Source organism: Peromyscus californicus, unplaced genomic scaffold (genome assembly GCF_007827085.1).
Source record: "Peromyscus californicus insignis strain IS unplaced genomic scaffold, ASM782708v3 Scaffold_5__1_contigs__length_169319896, whole genome shotgun sequence".
Lineage (NCBI taxonomy): Eukaryota > Metazoa > Chordata > Mammalia > Rodentia > Cricetidae > Peromyscus > Peromyscus californicus.
In genome coordinates this window covers 142,235,165-142,254,042 of record NW_026294573.1, presented here as the reverse complement: position 1 = coordinate 142,254,042, position 18,878 = coordinate 142,235,165, and the positions used below count along the sequence as shown (strand labels likewise).

The 18,878-nt window shown below is 42.6% G+C and overlaps 1 protein-coding gene across 2 annotated transcripts in view; it reads left to right on the top strand.

Annotated features, from left to right (window-relative positions):
• The window catches only part of Nsmaf (neutral sphingomyelinase activation associated factor), a 62,036-nt gene that overhangs the window by 3,497 nt on the left and 39,661 nt on the right, over positions 1–18,878 (top strand). For both annotated transcript variants that reach the window (XM_052714969.1, XM_052714970.1), the window contains exons 2-6: positions 9,709–9,798; positions 13,790–13,868; positions 13,969–14,036; positions 14,108–14,144; positions 16,640–16,690. In XM_052714969.1, coding sequence (XP_052570929.1) covers positions 9,709–9,798; positions 13,790–13,868; positions 13,969–14,036; positions 14,108–14,144; positions 16,640–16,690 — 325 coding nt within the window. The remainder of the gene's footprint in view (positions 1–9,708; positions 9,799–13,789; positions 13,869–13,968; positions 14,037–14,107; positions 14,145–16,639; positions 16,691–18,878) is intronic.

Below are 18,878 nucleotides of genomic sequence, written 5' to 3'. Positions count from 1 at the left end.
TGAGTTTGAGGCCACCCTGGTCTACAGAGCGAGATCCAGGACAGACACCAAAACTACACAGAGAAACCCTGTCTCAAAAAACCAAAAAAAGAAAAAAAAAAAAAAGCCCAGTTTTTATCACATATATTAGTGAGGGAGAAAATAAATGTTGCAGATATTTTGATTAACTTAAAATTTATATTGGCTTCATCAAAAATGCTTAGTAGCCTATCTCCTTATTCCATTATTATTTCAAATTAACTTATTCCAAAACAAGAATAAATGGGATTTGAGTTTGTGCTGTATGATTTGCATCAACTATATCATTTTAAGTGTGATATAGATAGAGGTGGATGCTTAAGGACTCAGTAGTTAATTTTAGTTCTTTCTCTTCCTGCCTTCCCTACCACCCCATTCTTCCTTTCTTTCTTTTATGAGATAGGGTCACATGTAGCCCAGGAAAGATTTGAATTATTAACCCTCTTGCCTGCACCTCCCAAATGCTGTGATACAAGCGTGTGTCATACCCAACATTGTATTAACCATGGTGCAGTGATACTTTTCTCTTTTGTTATTGTTGATGTACTGGGGATCGAACTCAGGGCCCTGTGCATGGTAGGTAAACACTTTACCTCTGAGTTATATCTTTGACTAGTTTCTTCTAAATACCACTATGGTCTCCATTTTAACACCAGATATTTAGAAATTGTCCTAACATTTTTAACTCAAAAAACTTTTGAAAATTGTCTCTTGTTTAATTTTTATTGATTATTATTATTATTATTATTATTTTAGTTATTCCTTTTTTCCTCAGTGCTGGGGATGCTGGGGATTGAACATAGTGACTTGCAGATGGTAGGCAAATGTTCTGTCCAGTCCTGTTACTTACTGTTAATTTGTATTTTATGAGAAACTTTGAATTGTTATCTTTTTCCTGAAGTGAATCTTTTAGGAACATATAATAACCTCACTGTTTCTAGTAATTTTTTTTATTTTGTCTGATATTCATATAGCTATGTCAGGTGATTTTCATTATAAAATTTTCCATTCTTTTACATTTTCTGTAACCTTGTGTTTTATGTATGTTACTTATGAACTAGTGTATGATCTAACTTTTAAACTTAATTACACTTTGTTCATTTATTTTGTGCATGTGTGTATGTGTGAGCATGTGTGAGTGGCGGTCAGTTGCAGGAGGCAGGTCTCTGCGTCCACCGAGATATCAAATTCAGGGTGCCAGGCTCGGCAGCAAACCCTGAGCCGTTTGCTGACCCCTTCCTGTTGATTTTTTTAGTAGTTTAATTTGAATCTTAGTGTTAAGAAATAGTTCATTGATTATTATTGCAGATTTATTTCTGCCATCTCACTGCGGTCTTGGACTTCATCTCCTCCCCCAGCCCCTTTCCTTTGGATTAAGTGAAGTTCCTGTGCTCTCTTCAGTGTTCATGCAGAGTGTTGGGTGCTATATTCTAATTTTATCTTTGTTTTAGTGCTCATGCTTGAAATTTTAACGTTTAATATACTATCTGCAGCAAGTCATTCTCTTGCTTTCCTCTCTGTCAGTGTGCAGGCCCTGGAATAATTACTCCTGTCGTCCCTTACTGAATTATAGTTCACTGTTGTCCAGTTAAATCTACACATTAGGCATTATGACTGCCTGACTAATAATTTTGTAGTTTTATGTGCATGCTTGCTACAGTCTTTGATGGGTTTTCCTTCTTGCATTTCATGTCTTCCTTATGGAAATTTTCTTTCTTAATAATATCCTGTAAAAGTTCTTCTGAGCGGCATCTGATGATAGTATACTGCCCTTGTTTTTTCGTGTCTGAATGTATCCTTATTTTGCCCCTGCTTTGAGAATAGTCTTGCTGGATGTATCATTTTCTTAGCATTTTGAAGATTCTAAACAAAGGCAGATACCAGAGAATAGACCAGGACTTGCTGGAGAAGCAGTAAATCGTGATACCCCTAGCAGAGAAATGGTTGGCTGCAGGTATGCCCTGCTCCCCTCGACAGCACTCAGCTTTGCCACTTGAGAGAGAGAGAAACTTGAATCCTTCAGAATGACCAGGAAGACATGATAGGTCCTGCTTGTTACCCCTGGGCAGCTGGGCAGCCTCAGTATTTGTGGCTTTGGATTGTCATTAACCCCACTGGCTTGACGGGGGACTGCCTAAATCTGTAAGATCTGGCAGGATTTGTGGTATCCCTGTCCACAGTTGGGAAGCATGAGCACATTCCCTGGCATCATTTGGGAGCTGGGGTCTAAGCCTGTGGACAACCAGGATTGATGGCCTTAAACACAAAGCCATAACCAGATTCTGGGCAGCTTCCCAGGACACCACCTTTTCATCTGCAACAGCCCGGTGCCGCTGCTATTGAATTGTTGTTTGTAAGTAGAATGTCTTCTCTGGAAGCTTGGGAGGCCTCCTCTCTGTGGTGGTTGCTGCCGCTTCTCCAGCCTTGCTGATTTCTTTAAACTCAGATTTTTTGGGTCTGTTTTCTAAATAAGGTCATCTATTCAATATCTCTACTACATCTTGTAGTTGAACTTAAGAAACTAAGTAAATGATTTGACTAGGTCACATAGCTTGGTCGTGTGTGATGGCTTATTTCATCACCTTGGTTGCATTGGGAGGCCTGTGGACACACCTCTAAGTGTGTCTGAAGACATTTCCAGAGAAGATTAACAGGGCAAGACACATCCAGAATGTGAATGGCCATCATGGGATGAAAGAGGAAAGGAAGGAGCCTGTTAGCCTAGGCAGTTCTCTCTGTGTCCTGGGACAACTGATGTTAGCTGCTGCTGCTGCCTTTCTGCCAGGAGAGACTAAAATCTGTGAAACTGTGAGTCACAAGACAAAACTGACACCAAGACTAAGTGCAGAATAGTACTAGCCCCGAGTTCTTGGGCCCAAGTGCAGCCTTTGTCCCACACGTGAATGGCTGGGCAGCACTCACTGTTAAGTTCTCTGAAGTTTAAATGATTCTGGTGTGATGGAAGCATACTTTATATGACACTGGAATCTCAGTCTCCACTGCATCTGCAGACCAGTGCATGAGCATGCCTGGAAGAGTCAGAGGGTCCGCCCCAGGTCCACATCAGAATCTCATTTCAACACGCTTCCTAGATGACTGTGCGCACGTGAAAGTCGGAGAACTCAAGGTAATGTCAGTTAGGCATCCGTGCTTTCTGTCTGTTTGCTACTTCTTTCCAACTGCTCCTTTGCCTCTATCGGGTCCCCAGGGCTCCCTGCACCGCTGTGGCTTTGTGTGTGTACTCCTGGGTGCATCAAGGCCCTGCATGGGCTGGGTAAGCACTTTACCACTGAGCTTTGTCACCCAGTCCACTGGGCTGTGAGTCTTGATGAGTGAGAAAGCTGAAGGGTTTTTAAGAGCACTGGTCATGTTTCTACCTTTATCATCATAGATGTGGAGACTTTAAATTAAAAGCAGGAGGTTTTATGGGTAGTGTCAGCGGGAGGGGTTTTGTTAGCTGAGCTGGGTCAGGAAGTAATTATCTCACCCACTGAGAAGAGAGTATAATTTCTTGGAGTTGGGCTAAGTAATGGAGCGATAAATGTGCTGTGGAGGGGAAGGACTAGGAAAGTCAGCTGAAATAGTGAAATGGTTTTGCTAGGGAACCACACCTTCTGCAGAGAAAGAAGGGCCAGTAATTTACATGAGCCATTGGGTACAGGAACTAGAAATATTATTTAATCACTCATATTTCTGTGCAAATTTGTAGAATATGGATAACTTGACACTAACTAGACACATGGGAAGAGGGGACCGCATGTGAGGAATTGCCTTCATCAGATTGGACTGTAAGCTGTCTGTGGGGGCGTTTTCTTGATTGCTAATTTGTAGAGGAGGGTCTACCTATTGTGGGAGGCACTGTCCTGAGCAAGTTGTTCTGGGTTGTCCAAGAAAAGTAGTTTTACACAAACCTGGAAGGAAACCAGTAAGCAGTATTCCTCTCAGAGGTTTATTCAGCTCCTGGCTTCAGGTTTCTGCCTTGAGTTTCTACTCTGGTTTCTCTGGAGCAGTGGTTCCCAACCTTCCTAATGCTGCAGCCCTTTTAATACAGTTCCTTGTGACCTCCAACCATAACATTACTTTCGTTGCTACTTCATAATTCATTTTGCTACAGTTATGAACTGTAATCTAAACATTTGTGTTTTCTGATGGTTTTAGGTGACCCCTGTGAAAGGGTAGTGGGACCCCCAGGTTGAGAGCCACTGCTCTGGATGATGAACCTGTAAACAGAAATAAAGACTTTCCTCCCTGAGTTGGTCATGGTGTTTATCACGGGAACAGAACGCAAACTAGGACAAGGGTTAGTGTTTGAGGTGTCACTGAAGCTTGGGGGACGGGAGTTGGGATTAGGATCCAGTGGTGAAAAGCTGCAGATTGACATGGAAGTATCAACCGGCAAGGAGAGGCAGTGAGTTCTGAATGTCTGTGGGTGGGGCCCATACAGTGAGGACCTTTTGGAAAGAGGAACAGAGATAACATACTTGCATTCATTCACTGCGGGGCCCTGGCAGTGAACAGGGGAAAAAGTGAGAGAGGTGTACCTGGGGTAGATCAGGAAACAGGAAGTGGCAGCAGTGACAAATGCTGAGAAGCATGGTTGAGCTAATTACAGCTCCCCACTTCCCCTTTTAAAGTTTTAATTTACCGACTGCAGAGCTTGTGAAGTTTACTTGATTCTGAACATTAAAGAGACATGAGTGAACCGAGTAGCAGTGAAGAAACCTTCAGAGAAAGCCGTGATGCAAGGCACCTATTTGAATCAAGGGAGTGAGGCTACAGCCTTACCTAAAACCTAGATTTTTAAAGAAAGCAGTATTGAAACTTGAAAGTGAAAAAGAAAGCCACTATTATTGGACAGTTCAGGAAAGCAGTTTCACTCAAGAAGTATATACTATCATCAAAGTATAATTTAGAACTTCTGGTCCGAATTGCCTTTCCGGAACAGTTGCCAAAGGCAAGGCAAGCGAACACAGAAGGCTGTATGATCGTGTTCCTCCACATTGACTTCCAGAGCTGAGTCCACAAGTTATAACTGGCTTCAAGAAAACTGGAGCCTCCCCTGAATGGGAGCTTTGAAAAACGCTGTCGGTTAAGAAAACAAAACCAGAATTTTCTAAAGTTGTGTTTGAAATGAGGACATATGTAGCTATTAGGCAGGGCCATGAGGACTTAGGACAGAGAAAGTGACTCTTCTTTTGTGCTCTTCTCTCGACAATGGCCTTCATCTAAAAGAGAATTTCGTAAAATGTGTGAAGAGGCAGGGGACACAGGTGTCTGCTGATGGAAAAACGCAGGGAGAGCTTGCGGTTAGGACAGCAGTTTTCTAGTGACCTGGGGACTCTGAGAGGTGCTGAAAGAGCGTGCATGTACTGGCTGCTTATTAGCGCTGGATGGACAGAAGGTTCACAGACCACAGACGGAGGAAGTTGTCACCAGTCTCCAGCATGAATTACCAGTGAAGTCCTGCCCTAGTCCTCTAATCTCTGTGGGCAGAGTTCTGATTGGAAGGTAAAAATGAAGTAGAGTTCAGTCACCATCGCTTGGGCAGAGGATAAAGTGTTTCTGTCTTCTTGTTTTTAGTTTTTGTGTGTGAACAAAATTAAAATGGGAACATTGATGTTCATCTAGTTAGATGGAGTCTAATGTAAGTAATTGTTGAGAATCTGAAAGACTCTTCCAGAAGATGGTCTTAGTGTGCTGAGTGCTTGAACTAAAGAGCTGAAAACATCTCGTAAGTGAGGTCCCTGACCTCCTGCTTCTGTCCCCTTCTCCCCGAAGTGAGTCTTGAATCCAGAACTTCCCCCCAAGCTGTCTCATAGAACCTAGAGCCCCTCTCCCCTAACCAACCACAGAAACTAGAGAGGTCAATTTCTGTTCCTCTCTTGAAGCTCTTCACTGTGAGAGGTCCTGACCATACACATAGCTGGAGGCCAAGGAGACTCAGCAGAACTGTTGTTGGGTGCATTGTTCATCCAGCACCTTCTGACGTTCACATTTCCACACAGCTGTCTGCTTTGCCTGTGTCTCAGACTTAAGCGTGAAAGGGAGACAGTTTTCTCTGGGTGTTTGGAATGCTTTCCTGTCATGCAAAAGTCTAAATACATTTGTTAAGCCTGTCTCTTGTGAGTCTGCCTTTGTTACAGGAGTGATGGGTGTGGCTATTGTGATGGACAAGGACAGGTTTTGCTGTTTCTGCCCCGCCAGCTCTCTTCAGACATTGCTGATGTATGGGAGTGGCATGGTTTTTGCAGGGTGGTGTCACCAGACTGTAATCTCTTTGTATGTCTGTTTTCTTAATCTCTTCCTTATTCCAAGAAGGTTTTTTTTTTCCTGTTTGTTTTGTTTTTTGAATTTTAAATGACTTATTTGCTCAGCCAGCTTTCTGGTAGGACCACAACAGCCTGGCTTAATCTGAGGATAGCTTGGGTCTTCAGGGTATGGGTGCAAACCCTGAAAGTGTGGCTGTCCTGTGGCTTGTGCATTGCCACTCGGGTGTCAAAGCAGGTTTTCTGTTGAGCTTGTGCCAGATTTACATATGTAACCTAGACAAAGGCCTGACTGGTACACACTGTGTACCCACTATCAGCATGACTGGGAATAACTGTGGAGTCGCTGTGCATGCAGGGTTGTCCCTCTGGCTGTCTGGAGTGGAACAATCAGTCAGGTGTTAAGCATGTCATCAATATGTTTTAAATTCAGGTGACTCGAGGATAGAACAGCATGTGTTTAATATAATGACTTGCTAAATTGAAATGTACCTAGAAAATGACCCACACTCTGTGAAGGTGGGTTACACGGAGGCTGCGCAGACCCAGAGGCACAAGTCTAAAGAAGTAATTAATGGCTAGCTATAATATTAATGCGTGAGAGCGCAAAATCATGAAACTGCAAAAAAGTGACTTTAAAGGTTTTTAATAATTTATTTATTTTTACATGCATTGGTGTTTTGCCTGCATGTATGTCTGTGTGAAGGTATTAAATCCCCTGGAATTGGAGTTACAGACAGTTGTGTGCTACCGTGTAGGTGCTGGGAATTGAACCTGGGTCCTCTGGAAGAGCAGCCGGTGCTCCTAACCACTGAGCCACCTATCTAGCCCTGAATTTAAAGTTTTTAAAGCATTAGCTTTTACTCCATAGAATATTGTTTGGAAACTATTGTCGAAAGTTAATTGAAATAATTTTCACACAGAATGTATTTAAAGCAGGTACCAGTAAAGGCTTCAGTGGAGACAAAACAAACAGCCCTTAAACCGTTAATGTCAAGGATGTGATTGCTTAGGTTCCGCCCTGTAAGTTTGCAATTCCTGTAAAATGTAAGTATTTATAAACAAAGGAAACTACTATTCGTTTGTGATAGATTTAGTGCCAAACTGTGGGTGGGCATCTATCTTAATACCACGTAGAAGAACCGTTGTTTTAGAAGGTGATCTGTGTTTCCTAGCCATAAATTCATGCACATGTCTTGTTGAAGAACACTTACTCTGTTTCCCCTTCCCATGGGAGCAGAGGGGATAGCAGGGGACGGAAGGAAGGACTGCACCTCGACATTCAGGTGCAGCCAAAATCTGGGGGCAGGGGGCAGTAATTAGTGAATAAGTTCCTGATTGGTGCCTTCCTGGACATCACCTGACACATCAAAGGAGTGACACCATCCTCCTGAATCTGATGACTGTACTGGAATTCAGATGGACTGCAAAGGATTTCAGGTTGTGCTCTGGCAGTTTGGCTTACGACTAATTTTTTTTTAATATACTGGAGACTATGGCTTCTTTATGACTAGTTGTTCAGAAGTTTTTTAAATGGAAGACAGGTCAGTAAAACTTAGATGGTAAAACTAGTTCCTGTTATCATTAATTTTAATTTCATGAGTCAGTCCTTTGGGTCAGGTGTAGCTGAAGTTTTCCTGTGTCCCGCCTGGCCTGCAGTCAGGACAAATTTCTCTCACCCATCAGTCCCGCAGGCGCTCAGACCCAAGAAAACACACAGAGGCTTATATTAATTAAAGCTGCTCAGCCATTAGCTCAGGCTAACTCCTGACTAGCCCTTACACTTAAACTCAGCCTACTTCTGTTCATCTACATGTCGCCACATGTTCCATGGCTTTATCTGTGTGTCATTACATGCTGCTCCCTGGATGGCTGGCATCTCCTGACTCAGCCTTCCTCTTCTCAGAATTCTCCTTGTCTTATTCTACCTATACTTCCTGCCTGGCTACTGGATGATCAGCGTTTTATTAAACTAGTGTACAAAAGCATTATTCCACCGCAGTCAGGTTGTGTTTTGAATGAACAATCTCTCATGTCACTCAATTGGAGTGTTTTGTTAATTAGAGTGTTTTCACCTTTTCTTCTGTTCCTTGTGTTGTCTCTAGTCCTTCTTGTATATTCTCCCCGTTTATTTGGGTGTTACTCTGTCATGTTTGGTCTTTATAAGGGTGATATTAGTCGTGACCTTTTCTTCTGACCCTGCATTGTCTCTGTTCCCTCAGTTTGTATTCCTGTGCTTGTTTGCGTCTTGTTCTTTCACATTAGAAGCTTCTCATCTTGGAGGGACTCTTCGGTGCCGGACACCAGGTAAAGCCCTGTGCTTGCGCTGGTTTTAGGATGAGTGGTGTTGTCCCAGGAAGCATCTGCACTGATTTCTCTGTGTGGCTCATTCCCATCTGCTCCCTGCCTCCCACAGATCGGCTCACATCTCTTCCTTGCTTGGATATCTTTCTAGTTTGCTGTTGTCTTTGGGTTTTGTCATTTAAAAATATTTTATTTACCTCTTAGTTTTGTTCCAGGAGGAAGCAAAATAAGCAATATTCTGTGTGATGCACATTTAATCTGGGTATCTCCCTCAAGGATAGCAGAGCGTCTAGATCCACCTCAAGTCTGACGCCGTCTGGAAGCTCCTCCGTGACTAGATGCTGTCAGTGTTCCCTGATACTCTGCAGCCAAAAACGCACTTCTTTCACTTTTTTGCTGTGTACCTATTTCTGTGGCAGTTCAACTAAATTGTTACTTTATTTTATTTTTGTAGTTGTACGTGTGCACCCCCCGTGGTTCACATGTGGTCGTCTATGGACAACTCCCAGGAGTCAGTTTTTTCCTTCCCCCAGGGTCGGGGTTCTGGGGTCACTCAGCACTCAGGTCATCAGGCTTAAGCAGCAGTCACCTTTACCCAAGTCACCTTACCATCGTACACTTCTGCCATTGTGCTTTTAAAGTACAAAGCACTTAAAACTGAAGGAACTATACAACTCAGTCTATTTGTTTTACTTATTAAACATGTATGGTATCTAAACCATCAGGTTGGTTGTAGCCATCTGCACACCTGCCTCCTAGAACTCATTACCTTTGGGAGTCGTAAGAACTCAAGACAGTGTGGGACATGGTCTCAGGGTTATAGCAGGGTAGGTAGGGACAGGAAAGCCTGGCATGCACCATCAGTGGGCACTGACACAAAAATTCCATGGGGAGGAGAGCAAGCTTGTCATAAACACTTAATTTCACAGTTTGGGACTTTTGTGTGTGTTCGGAGAGTGCATCTGCACTGTGAAGGACTCCATTTGGGGCATGGGAGAGAAGAGTGTGGGCTTCACAGAGTGCTGCCTGGAGATGTGGGAGCAGGCTTTTTATGTGCAAAGCCTTCTATACCTCTGTAAACCAGATGCAACATGAAACTGTCTTCTTCTTCCATGTTTAGGTTTTCCTTACTGCTGCTCAACTTGGAGGAGTACTACTTTGAGCAGCACACAGCTTTCCACGTCCAGCACCAGGGCAGCCATGAGGAAAGGTGAGCGAGCTCACATAGCTCTGGGCACTGTGAGGTCTGATGTCTTTAAAATAAACACAGGGCTATGGAGGAGTCCCTCTTTAATTAGGTAGCCAGATGGTGGCATAACTTACGGTGGTTCTGGCTCCTCTGACAGAGGCTGCTGAGCAGAGCAGAGCTTTTAGAGTAGTTCTGGCTCCTCTGACAGAGGCTGCTATGTAGAGCAGGGCTCCTAGGGTGGTTTTGGCTCCTCTGACAGAGGCTGCTGAACAAAGCAGGGCTCCTAGGGTGGTTCTGGCTCCTCTGACAGAGGCTGCTGAGCAGAGCAGGGCTCCTAGGGTGGTTCTGGCTCCTCTGACAGAGGCTGCTGAACAAAGCAGGGCTCCTAGGGTGGTTCTGGCTCCTCTGACAGAGGCTGCTGAGCAGAGCAGGGCTCCTAGGGTGGTTTTGGCTCCTCTGACAGAGGCTGCTGAACAAAGCAGGGCTCCTAGGGTGGTTCTGGCTCCTCTGACAGAGGCTGCTGAGCAGAGCAGGGCTCCGAGGGTGGTTCTGGCTCCCCTGAGGCTGCCAAGCAGGGCTCTGGTCATGACCATGACTTTGCTCCCGGATCCCTCTTGTCACAGTGCACCCTGCTCTTGGTCACTGGGATGATGATGCCGTAAAGTAATGATCAAAAACCATGGAGCAGTGAAAGATGTCAGCCTCTTCAAAATGAAGTAATAAATAATGCAGTGTGAACCAGAGCAAAATCTGCTTCCTCCATAACTAGTAATTACTCCTTTAAAAACAGATCCAGATGCTTGGTTCAATTTTTTGAAAACTATTAATCAAAGCATATTTTGTCTTTGCATTTTTGTTTTCCCTGTACAAATGTACTTCAGTGTCACTAAATTGCTGATTAATGTGAAGTTATTCTTATTTGAAAAATTCTAGCTAGTAAATACAAAGGGGTGATAGAATTTAAACTCTGGATGAAATAATGGATCTATATGAGGGGGTCAGCAACTACACACAGGTTTGGACCCAATCTGAGTGGCCACCTGCTTTTACTGGTATATGACTCCATGTTTGGGAGAAACCACTGCCATTTGTTTCCATGTGGCCCATGTTTGCTCACCCTGTGACAGTTGTGACAGAGACTGCATGATTTATAAAGATACCTCTGTCTGGCTCTTCATAGAAACTATTTACCGTAATTATATGGTGTATCGTAATCTTCAGTGGCTGCTAAAACCATTGGAAGAGAAGTTAATGAGAAGTTTTGTAATGGGCATGTCAAGATTAATACTACCTTAAGTCCCTCGTATTTCCTGTTGATGTAAAGGCACTACATTCCCCCGCCCCCCAACATATTGTCAGAAGATGTAACAGAATCTGATCTAATCACATGGAGACTATACAGGAAGGACATGTAGAGGGCTGTCACACAGATGCAGTAAGAACAGCTATGGGCTGGTAGGCGGGGCTGCTATTTCAGTGGGAGGCTCTGGTCTGGAATCCCCAAGAGAACGTGGGTTCCAGCCTACGATTGCAAAAGGGACAACAAAAAAGTCACTAAGTGGGAAATAATTTTATTTATTTATTTATTTTTTGGTTTTTCGAGACAGGGTTTCTCTGTGTATCTTTGTGCCTTTCCTGGATCTTGCTCTGTAGACCAGGCTGGGCTTGAACTCACAAAAATCTGCCTGCCTCTGCCTCCTGAGTGCTGGGATTAAAGGCGTGCGCCACCACCGCCCGGTGGGAAATAATTTTAGATTAGCAAGTATGAGTGGTATATGAATCAAATATAATGTGGACTTTGTTTGGATTTTGATTTGAGTAAACAAACTGAAAACACATTTACGAAATGGAAAGTTTTTGAGCACAATGTATGTGGAGACCTTAAAGAGTTATTCATTTTTAAGCATGATAATGATAGAGCCATTATTAAGAGCCATTATTAGAAGAGTACTTCCTCAGAGCTCTATATATAGACCAGCTGGGCTAAGGAGGGCTTATACAAGAAGCAAAAATAACCAATGCTAAAGTTAGGTGGTAGGTATATGGGCATTTTCTATTCTATTTGCTTATACTTAGAAATTTCATACTATTAACAAATTTAACTGTTGATAAGTTTGTATATTAAAAGTAAATGCACTTAACAACATGAAAAAATGTAAATTTTCAAAACCCTTTGAGAAAGGAGAGTTGTAAACTGAATCATGACCTTCTGTGTGATGGGCCTGTTCATCCATTCAGTGCATATATTGAGTAGTGACGATAACCAGACGGCTCCAATGTCACTTCCTTCCACAAGAGAGGAGAGATTTCTCTGGGGATTGGGAGGCCATTCTCGGACTTTGCGGCTGTATTTCTCAGTGTGGGCTTTGTTGTTGCTTTTGACACTTTAGATTTCTAAGTTATATAAAGATACAGGTTCACAGATTTCCCTCTGATTCTCACAAATACCCAAGTCCTTGATTGGCACAGGTCCCTCACAAAAAGTGGTGTAGTATTTGCAATACAGCCTGCAAGAATCTTCCTGTTTACTGAACACATCTGTGATTATGTCTAGGACTGAACATGGCACCATTTCATCCCCATCCTTTCAGCACAGTATTTGATCACAGAAGCTCCTAGTTTTGTTTTTGGAACTTTCTAAAATTAAAAAAGTAATCTGAGTTACTTGAGTATGTGGAGACAGAACCTTGGATATACAGGGCCACCTGCTGCCACCTCAGTTGAAGTAGGGTAACCCAAAAGCCCTGGGTGCACAAAGTGAAAGAATTCACCCAGATACCAACCAAGGGCTGGGAAGATGACTCAGTGGTTAGAGTGCCCACCATCCACTCATTAGGACTAGAGTTCGGACCCCAGAACTAGGTAAAATTCTGGCAGGGAATGGCAGCCTGCCTGCAACTCTAGCCTCAGAAGACAGAGACGGGGCTTCCCCAGAGCAAGCTGGCTAGTGAAAGAAACTAGCCATTGCCATGAGCTCTGGGTGTGGCTAGGAAATCCTGCCACAAAGGATAAGGTGCAAGAGCTATGGAGGATGATTCCAACATTACCCATGGCCCTCCACACACATGTGCACAGGTGTGTATGGACATTTCCCCACACCCATATGCTACACACATGCACACGTGAGCACACACGCACATGCACATACACATGAAAAATGGGAGAAAAAAGAATGTGAGATCATAAAAATTGTACTTGTATATAAACATGTTTTGGGAAATTAATTGTTCATAGTTACAGTCAGTATTCTCTTATATGTCTGACTTCATAGTAAGCTGTTGTCTTGTTTTAATCACTGATAAAAATCAGTTGATAAGAGAAAGTAAAGGTGATGCTAATTGGCTCAAATTAACAACAGCCTCTAAGACACTTGAGCATGTTTTTTTTCCAAAACTTAGTAAAGCCATGTGATTTAGGAAACTACAGACACTTCCCATATCTGATTATCAGCTCCATATTTGATTATGTGATATTATATCACATAGTCTTTAAAATTGCTTATTGCTATGGAATAGATTTTTCCCTGAATACTTCAAAATCATTTATGGTATTTTGTATGTAAAATTCAAATTTAATTTTTCCATGGTTTTCAAAAGCAAAAAATCTTTTGTTTATTGTTATTTGCTGAGTTGTTCTTCAAGATTTAGAGAATGAAGAGCCAATGGAATTTGCTGAAAACGTCGCAGGTGTAGCGTGTATCAGTGTTTCTGAGCCTTGGTTTCTCTGGAGAGCAGTTGTGAAGACTCAGTAATAATAATGATGCTGATAATAATTAATGAGGTTATGGGGCTACACTCAGCAAATGCAGCCACAACTGCAGCCTGTGTGGTTTTCTCCAGCTCCTGAGAGTGGAGCTGAAGGAACATGGTTGTTTTCCATCGTTCTACACCCTTCCTGTAGTTGCCAAGTTTTTATTAGCTGACACCTTAGCAATCCACATTCTAGTTCAAATAAATAACTTTCATGATTGTCCTGGTGTTCATCAAATAATCTTTTCTGCTTTGGCTCCTAGGAAAATCAGAGGATCATTAAAAATATGTTCAAAATCAGTGATTTTTGAGCCAGATGCAGTATCCCAGCCCATCATTAAGGTAAAGGTGTTTTAAATGTACGCAGAGACATTCCTAATTGTGTGTGTACATGTACTTTTATTTTTGCTTACTTTTATAATATTCTTTCAATTTTATCCAGATTCCTTTGAGAGACTGTTTAAAAATAGGAAAACACGGAGAAAATGGAGCCAACAGACACTTTGCAAAGTATGTCATTTTTCACTTTTAATTTTACTTCAACAAAATTTACATATCTGATGACTTTTTCTGTATTCCAGGGCAAAGTCTTCGGGTATTTCACTCATTTTCAGACAGGTGAGAAGCATGTAGTAAAAATGTTTACTAAAAATGTTAGTATGTATTTTTCCAAATTTGTATGAAGATTTCTGTGCATGAGTATGTGTAATTTTTTGCATAATGAAATTATTCACTTAATATGGCTCTCAACTGAAAACATTTGGAAATAGATGTTTAAATGCCTTGAGAATTTAGTCATTGAGAAATAAACGTTTTAAAAGATAAGATTCTCCCATTGGCCCTTCCATGTTTACTAAGTATAAGGATTGCAGTTTGTCCTCAGAATCAGTGTGGGAAGGTTATGCGACCTCTCACTGCTAAAGGTGGCAAGCCAGTGCCAGGCCACGGAAGCAGCCTCAGGCAGTGCTCTAGAAGGGTAGTCTCTCCTGTCAGGAATGACCTGAGCTGTTGTCTTTTGTTCATTCCAGAGACATACTGCATTCACTACAGTACTCAATTCAGTATTGGCATCACATGACAAATTAAAATGTAATTTTTCTGCTGGCATATCATTAATTAGTTTGTAGATTAAAAAATTAAGTAAAGAAAGAGCAGAGGTCTTTCTTTGTTCTTTTGGTTTTGGGCTCCACATTCCTTAACTGTCACAGGATTTGTTGTCTGGGTTGCCTGGACTCTGCAGTGCTCTAGTTCTGTGCATTGTCAGGGTCCAGAGAAACATTCTGTGATCCAGTGCGTGCAGGAACTCTGTAGGGAACGTGACTGCAGCTGAGCACTTGATCCAGAGATTTGCGCAGGACAGTGCCTGAAGTGTTGGTGGGGGGGCCTGTCACCCAGCTCCCAAATAAATCACACACGGAGACTTATTTTTAATTATGAAAGTCTGGCCTTAGCTTGGCTTGTTTCTAGCCAGCCTTCCTTAACTTATCCTGTCTACCTTTTGCCTCTGGGCTTGTCCCATTCTCTTACTTCTGTAAATCTTACTCTTACTCCATGGCTTGCTGTGTAGCTGGGTGGCTGGCCCCTGATATCCTCCTCCTTCTCTGGCCACTTCTTCTTTTCTCCCAGATTTCTCCTTCTGTATATTCTTTCTGCCTGCCAGCCCTGCCTATCCTTTCTCCTGCCTCACTATTGGCCATTCAGCTCTTCATTAGACCATCAGGTGTGTTAGACAGGCACAGTAACACAGCTTCACAGAGTTAGACAAGTGCAACATAAACACAAGTAACACACCTTAGAATAATAGTCTGTAACACTGAAGCATCTGGGGAGTGGAGTGGGCGGAGCCAAGAGCGGCCTCTGCTGTCTCTCATCATGGAACCCTTTGTTCATAGAACACTGTCTAACATGCCTTGACGTTTCTCTTATGAAATCTGGGAGATTTTGAATTAAGTAACTTTCTGTTAGCACCTTCTGTAGTTCCAACTTTAAAAAAGGAAGAGATGAACTATCTTCAACTTCATATTTAATGCTCCAGATGCAAACAGATAAAGCCCATCTGGTGCTTTGTGGGGGAGTCCTGTTACTATCCCTAACCCTGTGTGTGCTCACAGTGTATTTCTTATTACATCATGTGCTTATTGAAAGGCATCCATATCTTGGAAGGAAAGGGAACTTTTTTTTTTTAGTTAAAAGTAACATTTTCTTTAGAGAACTACCCATCTTAGTAAAGGATGAATAACTTGGTTTTAGAAATACAGCTCAGAATAATCAGTTCAAAAATCAAGGGGCACCCAGGGCAAGCTACTCTTCCAAGGGTTATTTTAAGCTTCATATGTCCAGAAGACTTTCACCAAGTCTCAGAAAGAGGTTTTGGTACAGAGTTTTGCTTTCAGATTTTGTTGTTGTTGTTGGAATAACATGTTTGTGTGTATATTATGCGTGCATGTATGAACATTAGTTTTAAGCCATGTGTTCAATAGGGGAGATGGGTGGTGAGGGGGCAAAATCTCTCTTCCTGTGTCAGTTAGTGATAAATGTTATGAAGAAAATGAGAAGCAGGATGAAGTGTAGGGCATCCTAGGGAATGTTGCTGTGCTCCTTAAGACAGAGTGGTTAGCAGAGAGAGAAAGAGCCACTGGCAGTGCCCGCAAGGTGAGCCAGCGGTGATCACCAGATAGGAGCTGAGTGGAGTCGGGGCAGAGGGGTCAGAGCAGAGGACACGCTCAGAGAAAGGCTGGCATAGGAGCAGGCCACTGCCGTGGTGGCTCTGGACCATGGTGAGGCTGTCAGGAGCAAATGGGAAGACCACTGGGGAGCTGTAAGAGGAGTCTGACCTGATTTGTGTGCATCTGAAACCTGGTGAGGATCAGGAGTGGAGCCAGGAGGCCCTGAGTGCTCTGCATCAGGCCGGTGAGTGCTGCTCATTATCTGGGTTTGTGCTGAAGACAAGCCTGGCAATGTGCTGATGACATAGTTGCAGTACATAAAGGATAACAATCCAGAAAGACTTCCAACTAGAGCTGTGTAACATGTAAACATTGAATTTATAGTATTTTTGTAGGAATTCTTCACATGAAAACTTGGTTATTTCAGTGTTGATTTGTCTTTCTCAGGTATATTTCATCAAAGAACACAATATTGTGGCACCATATAAGATAGAACGGGTAAGTAAAGTTTTTCATGTATTATTGGAAATGTGTGCAGTGATTTGGAGAAGTAGGACTTTTATGGTTTTATTAACATCTTTAATCAAATATGGTAATACTGGGTACTTCAAAGTTTATTAACAGTTAATGCAAAAGTGCCCAAGGGATACATAGACTTTAACCCTAATAGCAAAAGCTTAAAGATGATATTAGAGGTGGAAGAAATGGAGAGATGCTCAGAGGTTAAGAGTACTGGGGATTTGTTACTTACATGGCAGCTAAAAAGCATTTGTAATTCCAGTTCCAGAGGATCTGATGTCCTCTTCTGGCCTCTGCAGGTACTGCACAAACGGTACATAGGTATTTATGCAGGCAAAATAACCATACACAAAATAAAAATATCACCTTTTAAGAAAGGAAGGAAGGAACTGAAGTCAGTGGACAAATTTATAAGCATATTTTACTGTGTATCACTGAGAATTTTTTGCTGAAAATTTATTTTTTATGTATTTTTTCTTCCGAGACAAGGTTTCTCTGTGTAGTTTTGGTGCCTGTCCTGGATCTTGTTCTGTAGACCAGGCTGACCTCGAACTCACAGAGATCCACTTGTTTCTGCCTCCCGAGTGCTGGGATTAAAGGTGTGCGCCACCACCTGAAAATGTATTTTTACGAGTAGTCAAGAACTACTTAGTTTTTAAAATACCCTGTATTTTATAACAACTTTTATAAAGTCATAATTTGGTGGAAGTTATAAAGATTTATCAAGGAAGCATAGGCATTTATGTGACTTCACCTCTGTTGTGATCCTTCACACCGCAGCAAACTGTGTGGGGAAGGCATCACTCCTATTAAAGGAGTTTTTGTAGAACCAAGGGGTGGAGCTAGCTCCTAATAAGGACACTTCTGTGAATGAGAAAAGCCATACTCTCTGTGCAAACCCAGGCCCACATGCTGAGTCAGCTCCAGGTGCAGGCCAGCCTGCAGTATCTTGTCCAGCAGCTTATGAAACACAAACTGCTTAAGCAGTTTTATAGACAAGAAAACTTGCATGTGCAGATGACCCAGGAGTTTGACCACTATGTGTGAGTGTCCCTTCCTCCCTGCTAAATGCTTCATGCCTTATGACTGTTCTCTTGTTGTGACATTGCCTCTACACTTTGACAAAAGCCTCCATGGGCAATAGTCTACCCTCCTCTTAGGTTGAGAGCACTCCTGGGTACCCTTCCTCAGGTAGCTCTTCTGAGACCATCTGAAGTACAGACCTGTATCTCAAGTGCCAGGCACATAGCTATCAATGCATGTGAGGGTTCTCTAGGGATGGATGCAGACCATCTGGACATTACATTTATGTGTGTGTGTGTGTGTGTGTGTGTGTGTGTGTGAGAGAGAGAGAGAGAGAGAGAGAGAGAGAGAGAGAGAGAGAGAGAGAGAGAGAGAGGAGACAGAGAGATTGTTATAAGGAATTTATTACAAGGAATCGGTGTGGGAGATGATATAGACTGAGACATCCGGCCTCTGAAGAGCACACAGTGTAAGAGGAGTCTGCATCTGAAGGGAAGGGAAACCCAGCATTCCATCCAGAAGATAGTCACAAAGGTGGGCGTTTCTATCTGTAGTCTTTTGTTCTCTTTGGACCTTGACAGACAAGACTCACTTACATTGAACAGCTTAGTCCATTTTAGTCAGTCTAGTGACTCGATGTTAATTCTGCCTCATAGACATACAGAAACAATGTTTACTGAAATATATTGGCATTTTGTGGCCCAATCAAGTTGACATGTAATGGTAGCCATCATGTACATGTGTTCCTGTCCCCAGGGCACCTCAGTACATGAAGTGAATATTGAGGGAGCTGAGGGAGAACTAGATATCAATACAGTGACAGTGAGAGAGTTCTGTCCCACTCACGAACGAGAAGAGCATGCGGAGAGAACACCAGCCAGGGGTCAGCATTGTAGGCCAGATGGACCCATGGATATAGCACAGGACATTCTACCACAGTGACACATATCACATGTTAGGTCACAAAGCAAGCTGTAGCCAAGGTGAGATTGAAATCACTGCCCCACCAGAGTGAGGTGAAATCAGTTGGAAAGCCAGGATAGTGCATTTCAGCAGCATATTGTCAAGCCAGCAGTGGGTAAAAGAAATGAAAAGAGAAACTTGGAAACATTGCATGATAAATGAAAACCAAAGGAGAATGTCA